The sequence below is a fragment of the Pelobates fuscus genome, chromosome 3 (genome assembly GCF_036172605.1).
Source record: "Pelobates fuscus isolate aPelFus1 chromosome 3, aPelFus1.pri, whole genome shotgun sequence".
Taxonomy (NCBI): domain Eukaryota; kingdom Metazoa; phylum Chordata; class Amphibia; order Anura; family Pelobatidae; genus Pelobates; species Pelobates fuscus.
The window spans coordinates 382,313,704-382,335,066 of NC_086319.1; the positions used below are offsets into that span (position 1 = coordinate 382,313,704).

The 21,363-nt window shown below is 40.1% G+C and overlaps 1 protein-coding gene across 1 annotated transcript in view; it reads right to left on the reverse strand.

Moving 5' to 3' along the window:
* Positions 1-21,363, reverse strand: part of CACNA1A (calcium voltage-gated channel subunit alpha1 A) — a 372,620-nt gene that overhangs the window by 186,844 nt on the left and 164,413 nt on the right. Inside the window, exons 7-8 of the mRNA XM_063449602.1 lie at positions 15,364-15,467; positions 11,725-11,840 (exon numbers count right to left, since the gene is read on the reverse strand). Of these exons, the coding sequence (XP_063305672.1) occupies positions 11,725-11,840; positions 15,364-15,467 (220 nt within the window). The remainder of the gene's footprint in view (positions 1-11,724; positions 11,841-15,363; positions 15,468-21,363) is intronic.

Here is a 21,363-nt window from a genome sequence, read left to right on the forward strand (position 1 = left end):
GCGCATTCACTGCACTGACTGAGTATAACTCGGTAAAACTCAGTAAAACTCAGTAAAGCTCAGTCACATGATGCAGAACCCAAAGGAAAGTATTGAATACATTGCTTTCCTATGGGGAAGCTTGGAAGCCCGTGGGGCAACTGATTTACTTTTTTTTGTCATATTTAGTCATAAATGAACACATTTGAAAACTACCTGGGTGCCTGACTTGGTTATTTTGGCTTCTAAACCATTGGAAATTTCCCAGCGATAAGATAGAGAAGGTGAAATTGTCAGGAAAGTGTTATGCCAAAACAGACGGATTGAAGAATTTATCCAGCTTGGCTCTTTTGAAATGATTTATTATATTGGTAAAATTTGAAATTCACTCATCAGCTCCTGACAATTCACAGTTGTCTATGACCTTGTAAGGGTTTATTCACTAAACAATGAATTGAACATGGGATTGCAAAATGCAAGCTACAATGGCTAAACTGTGACTCTTCCTTACATGGAGAATGGTGTTGGTCTAATTTTGTAACTGTGGTTTCAATTCACAGATTATTGAACAAACTATTATGTCTTTATCACCTGAATAAACTATTCTCAGTCTTTTTTGTATTGTATACACTATATGGCCCTGCTAACAGGCGCATACAATCCTGCAAAGAGCCATGAAATCTTCATAGACAAACATTGTGCTGCCAATGGCTCATACCAAAGAGCTCAGAGACTTTAAACATGGCACGGTCATAAGATGCCCCCTTTACCACAAGTCAGTTTGTGACTTTTCTGTCCTAGATTAGATTTGCTCCTGTTATAGGTCAGTGTTTTTACTGTGAAGCATCTAGGATCAACAAAAGGCCAGCTACAGAGTGGTAAATCACACATACTCACAGGGCAGGGTTGCTAAGGGCCTAGGCGCATAAAGATTGTCTATTATTTGTTGCGTCATTTACTAAAGAGTTCCAAACAGGTTCTGGAGGCAACATCAGCACAAGAACTTAAGTGAAATAGATTTCCATATCTGCGTAACTGTACCCCAACCTCATATCAACATGCGTAAAGCCAAGGTCCACTGGAGTGGTGTAAAGAACTGGTCTGCAGCATTGGAAACGTATTATCTGGAGTAATAAATTATGCTTCATTTTCTGGCAGTCTAAATCTGGGTTAGGTGGATGCTTTTGGTGGAGAAGTTTGGTGGAGAAGGGATAAAGGTCTGGGGCTGCTTTGTAGGGCCTTTGGTTAGGCTCCTTAATTCCAGTTAAGGGAATCTTAATTCTTCAGGTTACAAAGACACTTTAGACACAATTTGTGGCAGCAGTTTGGGGAAGCCATTTCCTTTTCTAGCATGGCTGTGCCGCGGTGAAGACGAGTTTGGTGTGGAGTAACTCAAGTGGCCTGCACAGAACCCTGACCTCAACCCCACTAAATAAATTTGGGATGAATGGGAAAGCCTACTGTGATCCAGACCTTATCATCTAACATAAGGGCCTGACCTCAAAAATGTTCTTTTAACTGAAAAGGCACAAATTCCCACAGACACAATTCAAAATCTTGTGAAAAATAAATAAGCTAGAGCCTAACATTAGGCAATCTCTCTCTCTCATTAGAAATGACAATGAAAGTTCCTTTCTACTCCATATGGAACGTTGGAACAAGGTTTGGTAAGTGGTGGGGGCACCGAGCATTGTGTTCTCTAGGTAGATTGTTAGCTCACTGTGTAAGACACAGAATATAAAAATCCGGTAGAAATAATAAATAAAATAATACGGATGTTTTTATAATTGGAAAGGGGGGACTGTCTGGATTATCACTCCTTAATGCAGATGTAGGTTAAAGGCGACAAATGTATATGCAGAGCAACATTTCTCCGTTTGTTGCTATCAAAACCTAATAGTATAATTCATATTAAATTGCAGTAAATACACAGAGCTGGAATAAAAGTATAGTGTGGGAACCTCAATATGCCAAAATTGGTAATATGAGTTATACTATTAAGTTAAGGTAGCCAAATATCACATAGTGTTGCTCTGCATATACATTTGTTGCATGTTCCCTACATCTGAATTAAGGAGTGATAATACAGATACTCCCTAGTTTAGTATAATGAGTGGGGAGGAGGCCAAAACAATAAGGCTGGGATCAGTAGGACCCTTCTAGTCTTTTTGGGAGGGCTGAACTATTCCCCTCGTTTTTTACTGCAGGTATGAATACCAAACTGTAACCTAAATGGGAAACCCTAGAATCCCTTCTTAAACAAGTAATTTAATGTACAGCCCTCCTACGTGGATAGTGGGAAGGGGATACCACTGCCAATGCTCTGGGTTGCCAGTAATGGTAATGCCTGCTTGATTAGTAAGATTCATGTGGTTTGTACTACTGCATGGTAAGTTTTTATAGGGTACTAGTGGTTTTCGTTTTTTTTTTTCACCAGTTCAACGCAATAGAAATAGAGTTTGTGTGTTCTACAAATTCCAATGGTTTGTGGTTTATTTTTTACCTTGCGATATCAGCGAAAGAGACAGTATGTTATTTCTCATCTTTTTTAAGCTTGTGTCATTAAATTGAGTCCTTTACGAACATACGTGTGATTATTTGTTTGTACTTATTTAGCATAAGGTTGCTATATTGAAATTTAAATACCAGATGCTTTTGAAAAAGACATACTGCAGCCCTGTATTGAAATCAGCCTGGCTCTTCAGCATGTGATTTCCTTTCCCAATAAACATTCCTTCTTACAGCAATGATACGGAAACCGAAATTAGCAAACATGTAGAAAAAGGTAGGCAGTTGATTTATAAATACAATACACCAGTACTGTTAGGTAAATGCAAATGGAGACACAGGCATTTTTTCACTATGATAATTCAACAATAAATTTGCATTTAAATCACCAAAATGCCACAATTCCCCAGATCCACAAATGGGGAGAGTTTGTAAGGCTTTAACTGTAATCTTTTATGGTCCATGGTCATAGACTTAAGGGTTATGATGTAATTACCTCCATCTTATTGCCTGCCGATATTGTATTAAAGACTGGTGCTTATTTTTCAACTGGTAACCTATGTTTTAGTGCCCTCACCCCCAGCTTTTCTGGACAACAGAGCTTGATAAAAATCCCCTTTGACAAAACCAGAGTTCCAAGTTAAGGTTCAATCCATCCACGTACACACCTAAATGGCTTGAGGTTCTCCATGCTGGTTCCACACATTGGCAGTGCCCCTAGGCAGTATGCTATGTTGCCTTGTAGTTATCCTGCTTTTGTGAACAAGTAAGGATATTTATTCTATTCTGAAATTTCTATACAGTACATATGTGACTTTCTATTTATTTGTAACTGGCAGCTATTCACCTTATTACTGATTATAGTTATATAAAATTTATTTAATTTCAGGCTGTATATCCTATTTGGTCTTAGTGAACTCCTCTTCACCAGTAAAAAGGTCCTGGAGGGAAGGATGTAGTGTAAAGCAGGTCCTCTCAGGTGTACATACATTAAGGTCCACTGCAGTACATGTGATCAATCCTTAAACCCTGGATCATTGATGTTTTGGAAAACAGTAGAACTAGGGTGGCTTTCTCTGAAACTCTAGAGGTTTTTGCAACAACATTGCCTATAATACTCAGACAACCTTCGCTCAAAATTAGCATTATGGGAAATATTGCATCAATGTCATCAGTGCGCTAAACTAAAGAAAGGAAGCACAGGGACTGAGTGGGCATTTTGTTTTTCTGGATGATGAAACTAAAACAGTGACAAAGGGTTTGCACTTGAGCAGTGCTGATCAATGAAGAAAATCTGAGGAGTTAGGATGGAATCTTTTCACAACTCATTTTTAAATTGGAAAAAAGTTACTGTCTTCGGTTATTGTTGTTGTATATTTGTTGCTATATTGTTGCTTAATGCTTGCCATGTGTGTGGATCTACAAATGTAGGTAGATTAAAAAAAAAAAAAAAAGAGCCATGGAGTATATACACATGCTTCATTGAAAGCGCCTAAATGTCAAACAGAATGATTATTTGAAGAATTTGAGTCTTGGTTCCAATGAACAACACTACAGTTGATAGCCTAAACCAACTAGGCATTGTCAGGCATTAACCAGAGAATTTTTAATTCCTCGTCAAAACAGTCAAACTGGAAAAATAAAATCCAAAATGTGCAGTTCTCTTATCAATTATCCACATTTTTTGGCTTGGTGAAGTTGTTAATCTCTTAAAATGATGTCCATTTAGGATGCCCTTGAACTTATATACTCTCATAATGTTAGGGGCTTCAATATTCCACTCAAACAATACTCCATTTCAAAGAAACTAAAAAAACTACATACAAAGCCTTAAATTAGAGGGGCAAAGGTTTAAAAATAATATCAGGAAGTATTACTTTACTGAGAGGGTAGTCGATTTTATACGATAAAGACATCTTTTCATCATTGAAGTCACACATTGCACAATATTTTGAATTGAATAATGTTCCTAATTGTTCACCACATTTCCAATAGCTGACACATAAACCAGTTATCAGAGGTTTATTGATACAGCAATCCTCTGCATTGAAAAGAAAACAGAAGCCCAATTCCAATCATAGCGTAAAACTCTGTACAAGTTATCGAACCAAAATCAGTTATCCCCCTCACGTACCTTAAAAGACCGCGTAGCGAACAGATTAACAATGCTAATCTCGTAAAAGTGAACTATAGCCTGAAAATACTTAAACCCCATCGGTATACTCAAGGAAATAGATCAGGGAAACTTCTATGGGTAGATTAATAGACAACTTAATAGGCAACTTAATACTAACATCCCATACATTACATCGGGCAACAGGGTGATGATTACAAAACAGATAAGCAATGTATTTTCACAATACTATGCTACTCTGTATAACCTACAGGGTGATGAAAGTACACCCCAACCTACCAAAGCGAGCATTAATACTTATTTACAGTCTATACATCTACCCTGCTTAAATCATGAACAAGTGTTTTCTTTGGAGCCACCGATATAATTGGGAGAGGTTTCCAGGGCATTTCAGCTAACATCACTACATAAGTCGCCAGTGCCAGATGACTTGTCTGCAACATTTTGTAAGACATACTGTAATTTACTAGGTCCACACTTCACTGAATTATTCAACTAAGTGTTACAAACTAAACCCATGGCAGCAGGATTCCTAGCCGCCCATGAAGTGAGATTGCCAAAACCTGGAGAACAACCTACCCAATGTAAGAGATTCCATGTGTGGAGTTACGGTAACATGGTTCTAACTAACACTCAGGGAGTCCTTCCTAAACGATTGGTGAATATATTACATACTTGGGAATAAAAATTCAAGAAAACTAAAAGATTTATTTCACTACAACCATGTTAAGCTGATACAGGAATACAAGGGAGTGCTCCAGGGCTTGGAGGGCAAGTTCTTGTTGTGGATAGGGTGGATAGCGGCCATTAAAATTACATTATTACCAAAATTCCAATATCTTCTCAGAACCTTACAAATCCCTCTTCCCAAATAATTCATAGAACATTTATTTATACAATTTATTTAGCAAACCAAAAGTGTGAGTTGTTGCTCACATCATCCAGAGGTCTGTAGATGGTGGGGGGCTGAGCCTACCAAACCTAAAAGCATACTATAGAGTCGCTCAAGTTGTATCTTTGCATTAACAACACCATACTCCACAATGGTTAGACATAGTCTTACCGGTCAGACCAGACAGGTATCAAATATTTATTCTGGCTCCCTATTCATATGAGACCTAAGCCGATGCAAATGCTGTATATCCACAAAGTGGTTGCTAACTATTTGGGACACAATTAAATTCTCTCTATGTAGTTCTTTATCAATATCAATGGTCAGGCCTCTTCATTCTCTCTCCTAGGTCTCCCGAATGTCAATGCTAGTCTTGGATAGCTATGTGGATCACACACATTTACCAGCTTTCAAAGTTAGGAGGAGTACTGAAAACCTGTCTACCACAGCAGAATCCGGTTATTTCTCTAGTACCATAGTATATTTTTACATACAACTCAAATCCATTTTAGTTTCAGCAACATCTAGATCAGATATTAATTCTCGAGAGTTACCCATATTCCCTTTTGAAAACATTTGTTTACGATTAAGACCTGAAAAAAAAGGATTTTCTATGTGTTATAACTCTGTGAGTGGGGACCCATCCATGCAAACTCTCAGGTTTATGAGAACATGGCAAGCAGACTGGATGAACAATGGCACATTTCAGTTAGTGTATACAGGGGGCTTACCGGTTGTGTATCTCACATTGCGTTTCAGCAAAAGATTTTATACAGATGGAACTTGGTTCCTGAATGCTTATTTAGCCTAATTGTTCCCCCAGGTGCTGGAGATGCAAAAGCTGAAGTCGGTACAATCTACCATGTTTGGTAGACCTGCTCGGCCCTGAGACCATACTTAATTGCCATTACTAAAGGAACGCTATAGGGTCAGGAACACAAACATGCATTCCTGACCCTATAGTGTTAAAAAACACTATCTAGCCCTCCTCCCGTAACTCCCCCCATCCCTCCCTAAATATAGTATAATATTACATTTTCTCCAGTCTGCTGCTGCTGGCTCTACCCATAATTTGTCTGACATCATCAGAAGTGTTTCTCAAAGCCAATTAATGCTTTCCCATAGAAAAGCGTTTGGTTGGCTCAGACTGCCAAGGAGGCAGATTGTCACGCCGTATCACTACAGCGGTATTCCCACAAACTAAGGGGAATACTGCCAAACACTCACCAGAGGTGACCTCTCCTCTCTCAGCAGCCGGCTTTGTATCATTAAGGGCGCCACACTGCTGTGAATTATAAAAGGTTTCCTGTTTAACCCTTTAAAGGGTCAGATCAATTAATTTAATATGGGTGTGTTGCACACAAGCTTGATCACATGTTTCCCTACAGCCTATCAGGAAACGCCTTTAGCTATTTAAACCTAGTTTGTCCATTTCTCTGTGCCCTGTCGTGGTTTCCAGTTGGTTATCCAAGAGCGCGTTCCTTGTATTGATTTCTTGTGTATCTGACCTTGGCTTCCCTTATTGACTATCCAATCTCTGTATTCTTTGACTTTTGGCTTGGCTTCTGACTATTCTGATATCTCCATTTCTTGACCTTTGGCTTGTTTATCGTTTGCGTTATACCTTTGTCTTGGCTTTTCCCTATCTTGTGTCTTTTGCCTTTTTACGTTAAATCCGGCAATTCTAAGGTCCAGTAATACGTTTTAGGTATTTGCTTTATATCTACTTAAGTTCTGCGTGTTGGGCATCTACAGAAATCCTGACACAGATCAGGGACAGAGCCAGCACAAGCCAAACACAGCCCTGGCCAATCAGCATCTCCTCATAGAGATGCATTAAATCAAAGCATCTCTATGAGGAAAATTCAGTGTCTACGTGTAGCACTGCCCCAGGAAGCATCTTTAGCAGCCATATGATGAGTGGCCAGTGGAGTTATCACTAGGCTGTAATGTAAACACTGCATTTTCTCTGAAAAGACAGTGTTTACAGCAAAAAGCCTGAAAGTAATGATTCTACTCACCAGAACAAATTAAATAAGCTGTAGTTGTTCTGGTGACTACAGTGTCCTTTTAAATCACAATTTACATGGCACACCTACAAATTCATTAAAAAGAAACAACATTTAAGGCCTGGCAAACGTTCCTAACAACATAGAATGATGCTATGTACATGGTTACATCTGCATGAATGATTATTGTTCAATAAAATTGGGCACTCTCGGTGACATAGATGTTTGAGATTGGGGTGATGGAACGTTGGGATAGGGAATATGAGTTGTCTTGCAGATTTCTCACAAAAGCCGTTTTCACAGTCTCAGAGAACTTTCTTGAATTTAGAGTATGAACTAGAGGAGTACATGAAATATGAATGTAGGCGGTAACCTCTACCGTTGTTTTTTTCCAAAAAGATTCCTGTCTGATCCCCTCATTTGAATGAATACAGTACTATGGTGACGTAACATGTGTTTTTGTTAGACAGACTAATGAATAGATGTTCTAAATATATGCCATCATTTAGTTGAACGGTGCTGTAGGTGTGAAAGCACGGTAAGAAAGATCTCCTCTGATGAGTAATGAATAGAGGTGCTAAGTGTATTCTGCCATTCACTTCTACAGCGCAACAGCTGAGGAAGCAGAGTGAGAGGACGTTTCCTATTCTCTCAAGAGACATTATTTGGTCAATGTGTATCGGAGGATGCAAAGCCAGACAGTCCCTTCTACTCGGGGCTCAGAAGCAGTTCTGCACACCTTGTAATGAAGCCACAAATATGATGAAGTTGATCGTTCATTTAAAAAACGCATACTTAAAATGTGTATTGAGTTAAATGCAGATAGTGTTGGACATGATTTCTTTTATCCTCTAAAATAAACATTTAGCTAATATGTCCTCAACGAGTAGGCGATAGAATCACTCGGCATGCCACAGATATTATACATTATTTTACATCTTAATGTAGTCTGTAAGCTCAGCAAAAACAAAGTAAGTAAAATTATTATTGACATGTATATACCACCCTTTACAATGATATAAAAGGAGGAATTTAACAAATGACACAAATGATTATGAATTTTGACAAGAACAATGGGTTGATGAGCACCCTGCTCAAACAAGTTTAGAATCTAGAGGTGGGGTATAAAATCACAGAAGGAATTGAAGCATGTGGATAGTAACCAAGTGACAGGAGGAAAATGGCAGAATTGGAAGGTGAGGGTGAAGGGGAGTGTGACCCTCTAATTAAGTTTATAGGTTTAAGGAATGACAGTTACCCTGGGAGGCAATAGCCTATTCTGCAGAGATGGGTCTTAAGGAGCTTTGTAAAGGTTTGACTACTATGAGAGAGTATGATGGGAGGAGGCAGGCTGTTCCATAAGAATGGAGCTGCCTGCGAGAAGTCTTGTAAGAATGAGTTAGGAGTATGGGTATGAGCAAAATGGGTCTAATGTTTATGCTACAGCTATTCCCATCATTCCATGGCTTCCCAGTAAACATGTTGGGTTTGTTTGCCTCCAAGCAGTAAACAAGATTTCATTTGAATTGGGTTTATTAGAAAATAAAGGGAAACATAAATTCATCTTTACTGAACTCCAGCATTCAAGAACGTAAGAAGACAGCAACCCTGTTGTAACAACTAGGGAAAAAGAGAAAGGGTGCACCTTAAAAGCAAGTAAAACAATACTTATATAGATATTCAAAAGTCCAAGCAATTCTGCAATAGTCCAAAGCCGGAGTGATCCACGTTGGCAGGAAAAAATACTTGTGGAACAGCGGATAGGATATATGGTCACAGGTAAAGGCTCGTAGTCCAGAGGTATATATGTGGGAGAAGCAGAAGACAAAAGACTCCAATGGTACAGTATGTTGTTATATAAGGTAATAAGGTATATAATAATGACACTACTCACTATATCCAGAGCTATAAATCCAGCTCTGGTTTGAATTGCGTAAAGTGGAACAATCCCCACTCAAGGATGTGGTGTCAGGTCAGGATAAAAAAATGACATAAAAAGGTAAAATGAAGAAAAAAATAAAAATAAAATAAATAAATAATGTTATAAATATAGTGAAAGAAGGAATATGGCAACAATATAGAAAACAGCCCCCAAAAATCCTTTATTAGCACTGAACAATAATTATAAAAAGTTTCTAAAACTAGTAGAAACTTTTTATAATTATTGTTCAGTGCTATTAAAGGAATTTTTTGGCAATTTTTATTTTTTAATTTAATTTTTTTTATTATTATTATTATTATTATTTTTATTTTTTTCGGTATTTTACTATTTTATGTCATTTTTTTATCCTGACCTGACACCACTGTTCTACTATCTATAAGAAGCACCAAGAATCCCTAGGTGGGGATTGTACCACTATACATCGAGTAGTGCGTCTGCTCAATATACCATGAGTATATTTTTATATCCTGTTTCTTATCATCCCTAATAGTTATACAGGGAGCACTATATATTGTATTTCTTCTCATCCCGAGTTGGACTTATCTTCCTCCTGAAGAATACTTGAGAAACTCCACATATCCTTGAGTGGGGATTGTTCCACTTCACGCAATTCATATGACTATATATCCTATCCGCTGTCCCACAAGGATTTTTTCCTGCCAACGTGGATCACTCCAGCTTTGGACTATTGCAGAATTGCTTGGACGTTTGAATATCTATAAGTATTATTTTTACTTGCTTTTAAGGCGCACCCTTTCTCTTTTTCTCTTTTATACCTACTCTGAGGGGACTAGAGGGCACTCCCTTTCTACAGGTGTGCTGCCTAAACGTTATACTACTGTACTTCTCATTGACATATCAGCGCTGATCCTTTTCTGTGATTTCTGTTGTGACAACTACCTTATGCATTTTATTTCGGCACTTTCTAAGCAAATCATTGCCTCCCACGGCTGAGGAAATTCAACAATGTAATGTTACTTTCTGACTTTCTCAAGACATGGAAACATTGACATACATAAGATGTGCATATCTTCACATTAATAAATGCATCATATATGACAACATGAATTTGAAAAAAAAATATTCGGAGAGATGTCTTTAATTGAATAATCAATATGTTTTTTCAGATGGATGCCTAATGTATATGTCGTGCTCTTTCAGATGGAAGTCATAGGGATGCACCATACAAACACATCACATGCTTTTCAGAATATGCTCTTTCAAGAGGATGTTCACAGGAAGGAGCTATATTTTTCAGATGGAGGCTCACATGAAGAAACTATTATCTTTCAGATGGACACTCAGATAAAAGAGCTATGCTTTTTCAAATGAAGGCTTACATTGAGGAGCTATGATCTTTCAGACATAAAACCTTTACCTGTATGGATGCAGTATATTCTTTTAGACGCATGGATGCCCCATAGATGTTTTTTATTTTGATGCCTCCATGGGCACACTGTCTTCATACAGAAGGGTGCCACATGCTCTCTCATATTCATAACATGTGGATGCTTACTTCTGGTTGAAACACTCGTGATCACAAAAGACCTGCTCTGATAGATGACCTCATGAATGCAATATGTTTTTTCAGACAGAAATCTCCCTGAACACAACATGATTCTTCAGACAGATACCTCCGTGGCTACACCATGCCTCTACATACAGATACCTCCATGGATACACCATGCCCCTACATACTGATACTTCCATGATACACCATGTCTCTACTTACAGATACCTCCATGGATAATCCATGCCTCTACATACAGATACCTCCATGAATACAACATGCCTCTTCAGGCAGATACCTCCATGGATACACCATGCCTCTACATACTGATACTTCCATTAATACACAATGTGTCTGCAGACAGATACCTCCATGGATACACCATGTCTCTCCATAAAGATACCTCCCTGGATACACTATGTGTCTGCAGACAGATACTTCCCAGGGTACACTATGCCTCTTCAGATGGATGCCAAATAAATGCACCATGTATTTTCAAATAGATGTCACCATAAGCGCTACGGAATTTGTTGGCGCTATATAAATAATAAAATAATAATAATAATAATAATAATAAACACGCCATCTTTTTATCAATGTCCCCATGGATCCACCATGTCCATTATGGTGGATACTTTTTAACACACCATGCACCTTTAGAAGGATGCCCTCACAGATGCACCATGCTGCTATGGGCGGATGCTCCCACTGACACACCGTGCTTCTCCAGATGGATGTCCCATAACTCACCTGCTTTTGAGATCCACTCCATGTAGCCATTTAGCTCCCGCTCAATCTGCTGCTGTCTCTTTAGTTTTATGAATGCTCGTCTGTTCTCCACACGTTCTCTTTCTTTAGCAAACTCCCTGCACATAATAAAAACAAAGTATATCAGCATCTTAATTCCCATATATTCAATGTCTGAATTAAAGAAGAGAGACACGTGGTAAAATGTGATTATATGTGAAAGCAAATGCCTTATATTTTAAAAGAAATATCCACACACAAAAAATAAAAAGTACTCCAACACGTATCTGTATCTTCATTTGCAAACAGAGAGGTGTACGTTACATGAAAGTACTGATAAAAAAAAAATCTTATTTCTATCTCTATCATTGCCATCCCTTCCTTGTCCCTACAATTACTTTCACTCCAGTTGAGATGTGGTTTAAGTCCACTAAGATTTCCCCAGCTCTGACTCAAATCTTCTTGAATAACCTCAGAATTTACATTAAATAGACACTTGGAATTTGCCCAAGTTATATATATATTAAGGACCAGGCTCAGAATTGATCTCAAATTTTGCAACATTCGTGATGTTGATGTGTTTGACTCAAGGAAGCTCTCAAAACATTTCTTACCACAAGCTATATGTACATGTATTTTATATTTATTTTGTATGTAAATGTTTATAATCTCTTTCTTGGTCTCCCCCTGGCCATAGCAGGCAGAGCGTCCTCAATGACAGCTACCCATTATCAGAATCACCTTGGTATGGCCTCCAACCAGGGACAGAGAATTGAAGATGGCTGCCTGAACTGTTCATCAGTTCAGAACAAGTTGATTCGATATATATTGGTTTGGTATAAATATGTGTCATTTTTGTGCAATAAAGTGTTCTTGTGTCACCCTTCATCAAGTCTCGACTGGTGTTTGGGTGAAGGGCTATATTCACTAAACTGTGCTTTGCAATTGTACAGACGGAAACTAGCAGAGGTACTTGTGCTAAGTACCCGAGCTCCAATACAAAGTAGTATCATATTACAATACTTTAAATGGTCTCTGATTAGACAAATCTATAAGCGTCATCGTGGTTGTGCCTTCCCTCTCTACTGTGCAGTCCAAGTTGAATAGTCCTAGTCAAGATGTTAAGTGAAGAAAATAAAGGTATTGGATTTTATATCTTACTGCACGTTTTGGGCGTATATTTTGTCCTTGCTATATGAGCTGCTTCTGATCTGATAGAGTTGTAACACAGATTTAGATCCTATGTTAGCCCAAGTGCACATCAGTATTATGAATATTTTTTCCCGCATTAGCCACCCTTAATATTCCCGCATTAGCCACCCTTAATATCGTTTTGTGCCAATGTAGAATTGGAAAATGTTTCATGGCCCCAAATCTAGTCAAGAGGATGATGATATCTAACTGCCAGTTTATAGTTAAATAAATATGAAATTATGAGGCCCAACTTAGGACAATTAAATTCTAAACTTGTCCTAGGGCCACCCAGACCAACGGAAAACGATGAACAGGGAGTGCAATTTATTTACATCACGCTTCAAGAGGAACAATGGATATATTTGTAATGGGTATAGTATTTCGAGGAAGATTATGGATTTTAAAAGACATGCCCTAACCGAGATGTGGAGTGAAAGATGCTTCCAAACCTGAAGCTGAGATTCAATCTAATGCAGGACTGCAGATATCTTAAGTTATATGATGAGTATTTGATGTGAGTTTTGGACCACCGGACCAGTTGTTCCATATGAGTGGGTGGTGAATCTAGGCCATTAATACTCAACTGGATTGATGGAGACTGATCAAGAAAGATTTGGGCTAAATTTAAAAAATGGGATGCCAAATAAGCTGTATTGTAAAATTCAAAACAAATGTGGCTTGGCAACCTGATCACAGGCCTTTTATGCATTCCAAGCTCAGGAGCAAATTGACGTGTGGCGTAGATAAACTCAGTAATACAATGGTTGTTGCTATAGCCGCTCTGACACCAGTTATAGATTGTTTGCTACTAGTTTTGAGTCCCAGTTGTTAAGGGTGTAGTATGTCGGGGAGGAAGGTTTGCAGTCTCTGGGTGATGATTTTTAAGAGGAACTTTTAATCTTAGTTAAGTAAATGTTATTGGGCGATAGGAGGCCATCAACTGTTGATTTTTTTCAGGCTTTGGAAGCAGCACCATAAATGGTTGAGAAGATTCACCCAGGGTGGGGCCTTGTCCATGTAGAACTGTAGCTGTCTGGTCAGGGTGATTTGCCAGAGCCCGAAGACAAAATGGCCCAACTTATTTGCGTTTCTGTGATTGGGGTATTAAGAATGTCTCTCTAAGTATTGGTTAAGCAGGGCAATTCTGCTTCCCGCAGCATCTGCACACCTCCCTGGAGGTCATCTAAGTGCCTGCTGTATTGGTCAGAGTAGTAGACATGAAGAAGGTTATTAATGTCACGGGTACGGGTAGTACGTTGGCCTTGGTTGTACCAGATATTAAGTTTAACTGCTTTATGATGTGGAAAGCAGGCTCTCACAATCCACAGCCAACTATATAATGGCTAGGGATGACAGGAGCTCTAATCCCAAAAAGGCTGATGATAGGAGGTATCAAGTAATAGATTAGAAGGTGAAGACAACAGAAAATTAATTTGTTAAACAGATTGAATTTGATGAATTTTTTTTTTTTTTTTTTGCCTTACTAGCTCACTGACTATGAATTACAGGCAACAGATTCTCACTGTCATTTGAAGGTATTTAAAAAACACACATTTGTTGTATAACATGCTCGATTTGTGAAGTACTTCGAGATCCGAAACACACGTGTGAAGATCAATGAAGTAATAGAATATAGGGAGTAAAAATCAGGTTCGGTTTATTCCTTTCCATTCTTTCCTCATTTAGAAAAAAAAATGAAAAGAAAATATCCCATAAATCAGTAGTACTCACTAAACTGCACCTCTTCAAAGCCCAAGCATTGTAGATATTCATGTGATATAGGAAGAGGTGGGTTGTTAGTGAAGGACTACATTGTCAGTGAGGGAGGGTCTATGTGAAGAAAAAATGAACACATGCTGGGCCCTTAGTTATTAATGGATCTTGGAAGATTTTATTCTTTAATTTTCACATTAGCTAATTGCCCTTAAAGGAATACTCCGGGCACCATAACAACTTTATTGGAATGAAATTGTTATGGTGTCAAATGGTTTAACCCCAAAGTTCATTCTTTGAAAGACGAAGCATCGCACAGCTTTGGATAGGGTCATCACTAATTGACGAGGGTGTCAGCTGACTCCCCTTCAAAAAATGACCTTTAAAACGTATGTATTTTTCTCAAGCCATTTTTATGAATTCTGACGCTCTCAGCCAAGCAACGGTGACCCTGTCCAAAGCTGTGCAAGGTTTTCTCTTTAAAGAATCTGAGGAACAGAAGGAAGTGGGCAGAGCTAAAGTATACTGGTCTTTGGGTTTAAATCGTTCATTAATGTTTTATTCCTAAATGTACCAGTAACTTCCTAGCACCATAACAACATATGTCCAAAGAAGTTGTTATGGAGCCCAGATTGTCCCTGTTGTTTCATGTACCATTCCATTATAGCTGAACTGAATAAAAAATGTCTGTGTCTACAAGGCAGATGTATCTATATTGGTCACAGGCATACTTACCCAGAAAGGACACCAAGAACAAGGTTCAACATGAAGAAGGAACCAATGATAATAAGAGGTATAAAATACAGCCAGTTCCACGTACTACCAAAGACATCATTACTCTGAGGACAGAAAAAAAAACAGAACAGTATTAATTTAACTGTGTCAAGTAACAGGTTACGGTCATGTAATAGAGCAGTGATAACATGGGGCAGTTATTGGGTGAGGGTGTAACAGAAGCCCTGGGGAGGAGGTCCAGTAACAGTAGCTTCAATTACAGAGAGGTATTGAATTAGAGCAGTGATATTTAAAGGGCAGTTATAGTTATGAGGGGTCCTGTAATAAACTCTTCATTTAAAAAGGATAAATTCAATAGGATAAGGGCATCTTTACAGCAAACTGTCAGTCACTGGCGTACATACCGCGGTCACAGCTGCGACCGGGCCCGGCCCACTAGGGGGCCCGGCCGCCCTGCGACCGGGTATGTACGCCAGTGGGGGGCCCAGGAGCTGGCCACCTCAGGGCCCCCCCGAGGCTAGCCCTGGTGTCACCGGCCGGTCCTGCGGGTGCGCCTTCTTTTTGATCAACACAATAAAATAATGTATTTCAAGCTTAAACTTGATGGACTTTGGTATTTTTTAAACCTAGACAACTATGTAATAGAGCAGTGATAGGTACAGGGCAGTTATAGGGTGAGGGGTCCTGTAATAGAGCAGTGATAGGTACAGGGCAGTTATAGGGTGGGGGGTCCTGTAATAGAGCAGTGATAGGTACAGGCAGTTATAGGATGAGGGGTTCTGTAATAGAGCAGTGATAGGTACAGGCAGTTATAGGGTGAGGGGTCCTGTAATAGAGCAGTGATAGGTACAGGTAGTTATAGGGTGAGGGTTCCTGTAATAGAGCAGTGATAGGTACAGGGCAGTTATAGGGTGAGGGTCCTGTAATAGAGCAGTGATAGGTACAGGCAGTTATAGGGTGAGGGGTCCTGTAATAGAGCAGTGATAGGTACAGGGCAGTTATAGGGTGAGGGGTCCTGTAATAGAGCAGTGATAGGTACAGGGCAGTTATAGGGTGAGGTGACCTGTAATAGAGTAGTGATAGGTACAGGCAGTTATAGGGCGAGGGGTCCTGTAATAGAGCAGTGATAGGTAGAGGCAGTTATAGGGTGAGGGGGCCTGTAATAGAGCAGTGATAGGTACAGGCAGTTATAGGGTGAGGGGGCCTGTAATAGAGCAGTGATAGGTAGAGGCAGTTATAGGGTGAGGGATCCTGTAATAGAGCAGTGATAGGTACAGGCAGTTATAGGGTGAGGGGTCCTGTAATAGAGCAGTGATAGGTACAGGGCAGTTATAGGGTGAGGGGTCCTGTAATAGAGCAGTGATAGGTACAGGGCAGTTATAGGGTGAGGGGTCCTGTAATAGAGCAGTGATAGGTACAGGCAGTTATAGGGTGAGGGGTCCTGTAATAGAGCAGTGATAGGTACAGGGCAGTTATAGGGTGAGGGGTCCTGTAATAGAGCAGTGATAGGTACAGGGCAGTTATAGGGTGAGGGGACCTGTAATAGAGCAGTGATAGGTACAGGCAGTTATAGGGTGAGGTGACCTGTAATAGAGTAGTGATAGGTACAGGCAGTTATAGGGCGAGGGATCCTGTAATAGAGCAGTGATAGGTACAGGCAGTTATAGGGTGAGGGGTCCTGTAATAGAGCAGTGATAGGTACAGGCAGTTATAGGGTGAGGGGTCCTGTAATAGAGCAGTGATAGGTACAGGCAGTTATAGGGTGAGGGGTCCTGTAATAGAGCAGTGATAGGTACAGGTAGTTATAGGGTAAGGGGTCCTGTAATAGAGCAGTGATAGGTACAGGCAGTTATAGGGTGAGGGATCCTGTAATAGAGCAGTGATAGGTACAGGGCAGTTATAGGGTGAGGGGTCCTGTAATAGAGCAGTGATAGGTACAGGACTGTTATAGGGTGAGGGGTCCTGTAATAGAGCAGTGATAGGTACAGGGCAGTTATAGGGTGAGGGGTCCTGTAATAGAGCAGTGATAGGTACAGGGCAGTTATAGGGTGAGGGATCCTGTAATAGAGCAGTGATAGGTACAGGCAGTTATAGGGTGAGGGATCCTGTAATAGAGCAGTGATAGGTACAGGGCAGTTATAGGGTGAGGGGTCCTGTAATAGAGCAGTGATAGGTACAGGGCAGTTATAGGGTGAGGGGTCCTGTAATAGAGCAGTGATAGGTACAGGCAGTTATAGGGTGAGGGGTCCTGTAATAGAGCAGTGATAGGTACAGGCAGTTATAGGGTGAGGGGTCCTGTAATAGAGCAGTGATAGGTACAGGGCAGTTATAGGGTGAGGGGTCCTGTAATAGAGCAGTGATAGGTACAGGCAGTTATAGGGTGAGGGGTCCTGTAATAGAGCAGTGATAGGTACAGGCAGTTATAGGGTGAGTGATCCTGTAATAGAGTAGTGATAGATACAGGCAGTTATAGGGTGAGGGGTCCTGTAATAGAGCAGTGATAGGTACAGGGCAGTTATAGGGTGAGGGGACCTGTAATAGAGCAGTGATAGATACAGGGCAGTTATAGGGTGAGGGGACCTGTAATAGAGCAGTGATAGATACAGGCAGTTATAGGGTGAGAGGTCATGTAATAGAGCAGTGATAGGTACAGGCAGTTATAGGGTGAGGGGTCCTGTAATAGAGCAGTGATAGGTACAGGGCAGTTATAGGGTGAGGGGACCTGTAATAGAGCAGTGATAGATACAGGCAGTTATAGGGTGAGAGGTCATGTAATAGAGCAGTGATAGGTACAGGCAGTTATAGGGTGAGGGGTCCTGTAACATAGCAGTGATAAATACAGGTAGTTATAGGGTGAGGGGTGCAGTAATAGAGCAGTGATAGGGTGAGGGGTCCTGTAATAGAGCAGTGATAGGGTGAGGGCAGTTATAGGGTGAGAGGTCATGTAATAGAGCAGTGATAGGGTGAGGGGTCCTGTAATAGAGCAGTAATAGGTAGGTCTACATCCTGAAATACAATTACATAATCTGTTTGTTTGCTAAAAGGTGGGGACCTTATAATAGTGCACATAATTAGACAATACAGAAATAAATTCCCATAATATTTATATAAGATGAAGAAGAAATTAGCAGAAAAAATGCTTTTGAGGTTTCTAGCAGTGGGAGGGTTACCTCCCGCCCCTTCAGAAGTCCCTGCAGGGAAATGGGGGGGGGGTGTTGTAATCTACGTGAGCACTGAAAGGTTCCTGTGCCCATTTCTTGATGCTAAAAATACCAGCAGCAGAAAGCATCCTAAGAAAGACAGTGACTCTCCTGTCAGAGAGTGCAGCAGGGGGAGGGGAGGACCACATCTTGGTGTATCAGGATGCTGCCCTTGAGAGAGAGCCAGGAGACCACTGGCCTGTCACACAGAGACTGTCACTCATGGAACCATTAACCCATGTGCATTGTAAAAATCAATATGGATGCTCAGATCCCTTCCTGCTTCTCCCTCTACCTTCATTTCTTTACTGTCACTGTCTTGCCCTACATTGCCGTTAATATTGTCTCCATTTTCTTTTTTTAACATACTCTATTTATAGCCCCATTGTAATTCGTCTCTCTCTGGAAATGTACCACAAGCCATTCTCTCAGTACCTCTCTGATTCCACCATAACTGCTCTGTATGAACACGTACATACTGAATACTGAATAGCATTTAGTCCAACACCCCAAAGAGGAAAAAAAATATATATTCAGTATTTAAACATGTCCCTAGTAGGATTGGACAATTTAAAGCAGATACCTGGATCTATAAGCATTGCCTTCCTTTCCCTTTAACAGAAAGCAATAGTGCTCTAATTGAAACCTTAAACAGTTGGGTGCTAGCAGGAGGTTATGAAACATAGAAACATAGAATATGACGGCAGATAAGAACCCAGCTCGTCTGCCCAATTTTCTAAATACTTTCATTAGTCCCTGGCCTTATCTTATAGTTAGGATAGCCTTATGCCTATCCCACGCATGCTTAAACTCCTTTACTGTGTTAACCTCTACCACTTCAGCTGGAAGGCTATTCCATGCATCCACTACCCTCTCAGTAAAGTAATACTTCCTGATATTATTTTTAAACCTTTGTCCCTCTAATTTAAGACTATGTCCTCTTGTTGTGGTAGTTTTTCTTCTTTTAAATATAGTCTCCTCCTTTACTGTGTTGATTCCCTTTATGTATTTAAATGTTTCTATCATATCCCCCCTGTCTCGTCTTTCCTCCCAGCTATACATGTTAAGATCCTTTAACCTTTCCTGGTAAGTTTTATCCTGCAATCCATGGACCAGTTTAGTAGCCCTTCTCTGAACTCTCTCTAAAGTATCAATATCCTTCTGAAGATACGGTCTCCAGTACTGCTGCGTACAATACTCCAAGTGAGGTCTCACCAGTGTTCTGTACAATGGCATGAGCACTTCCCTCTTTATACTGCTAATACCTCTCCCTATACAACCAAGCATTCTTCTAGCATTTCCTGCTGCTCTATTACACTGTCTGCCTACCTCTAAGTCATCAGAAATAATCACCCCTAAATCCCTTTCCTCAGATGTTGAGGTTAGGACTCTATCAAATATTCTGTACTCTGCCCTTGGGTTTTTACGTCCAAGATGCATTATCTTGCACTTATCCACATTAAATGTCAGTTGCCACAACTCTGACCATTTTTTTTTCTAGTTTACCTAAATCATTAGCCATTTGGCTTATCCGTCCTGGAACATCAACCCTGTTACATATCTTAGTATCATCAGCAAAAAGACATGCCTTACCATGAAGACCTTCTGCAATATCACTAATACAAATATTAAAGAGAATGGGTCCAAGTACAGATCCCTGAGGTACCCCACTGGTGACAAGCCCATGCTTCGAATATACTCCATTGACTACAACCCTCTGTTGCCTGTCACTCAGCCACTGCCTTACCCATTCAACAACATTGGAATCCAAACTCAAAGATTGCAGTTTGTTGATAAGCCTTCTATGTGCAACACTGTCAAAAGCCTTACTGAACTCTAGGTAAGCAATGTCTACTGCACCACCCTGATTTATAATTTTATTTACCCAATCAAAAAAATCAATAAGATTAGTTTGGCATGATCTCCCTGAAGTAAACCCATGTTGTCTCTGATCTTGAAACCCATGTGTTTTTAGATGTTCAACAATCCTATCCTTTAACATGGTTTCCATCACTTTCCCCACTACTGAAGTAAGGCTTACTGGTCTATAGTTGCCGGTCTATAGTTGCCCAATTACCTTTCTTGTGAATGGGCACAACATTCGCTAACTTCCAATCTTCTGGCACTACTCCTGTTATCAATGATTGGTTAAATAAATCTGTTAATGGTTTTGCTAGTACACCACTAAGCTCTTTTAATAGCTTTGGGTGTATTCCATCAGGTCCCATTGACTTATTTGTCTTTACTTTTGACAGTTGAAATAGAACCATGGAAGGAACATTGACACGTATTCATCTAGGTGGGATCTGCTTAACTAATTTCTACCATTTCTCCATTTCCCATTGTTGTATAGCTTTTTCTACATATCCATGTATGCATCATATTTATATTGTCTCCTCCATCTCTCACCATCTCTTTATATCCCCTATCTTTCCTTATCGCATCCCTTTTTTTATCATCTCCTCTACCCCACTTATCTTCCCCCTCTATAGCCTCTCCTCCACCCCTCTTATCTTATCTCCACCACCCCATTACCTCCTCCCTCTATATCCTCTCCTCCACCCCGTTATCTCCTCCCTCTATATCCTCTCCTCCACACCGTTATCTCCTCCCTCAATATCCTCTCCTCCACCCCGTTATCTCCTCCCTCTATATCCTCTCCTCCACACCGTTATCTCCTCCCTCTATATCCTCTCCTCCACACCGTTACCTCCTCCCTCTATATCCTCTCCTCCACCCCGTTATCTCCTCCCTCTATATCCTCTCCTCCACACCGTTATCTCCTCCCTCTATATCCTCT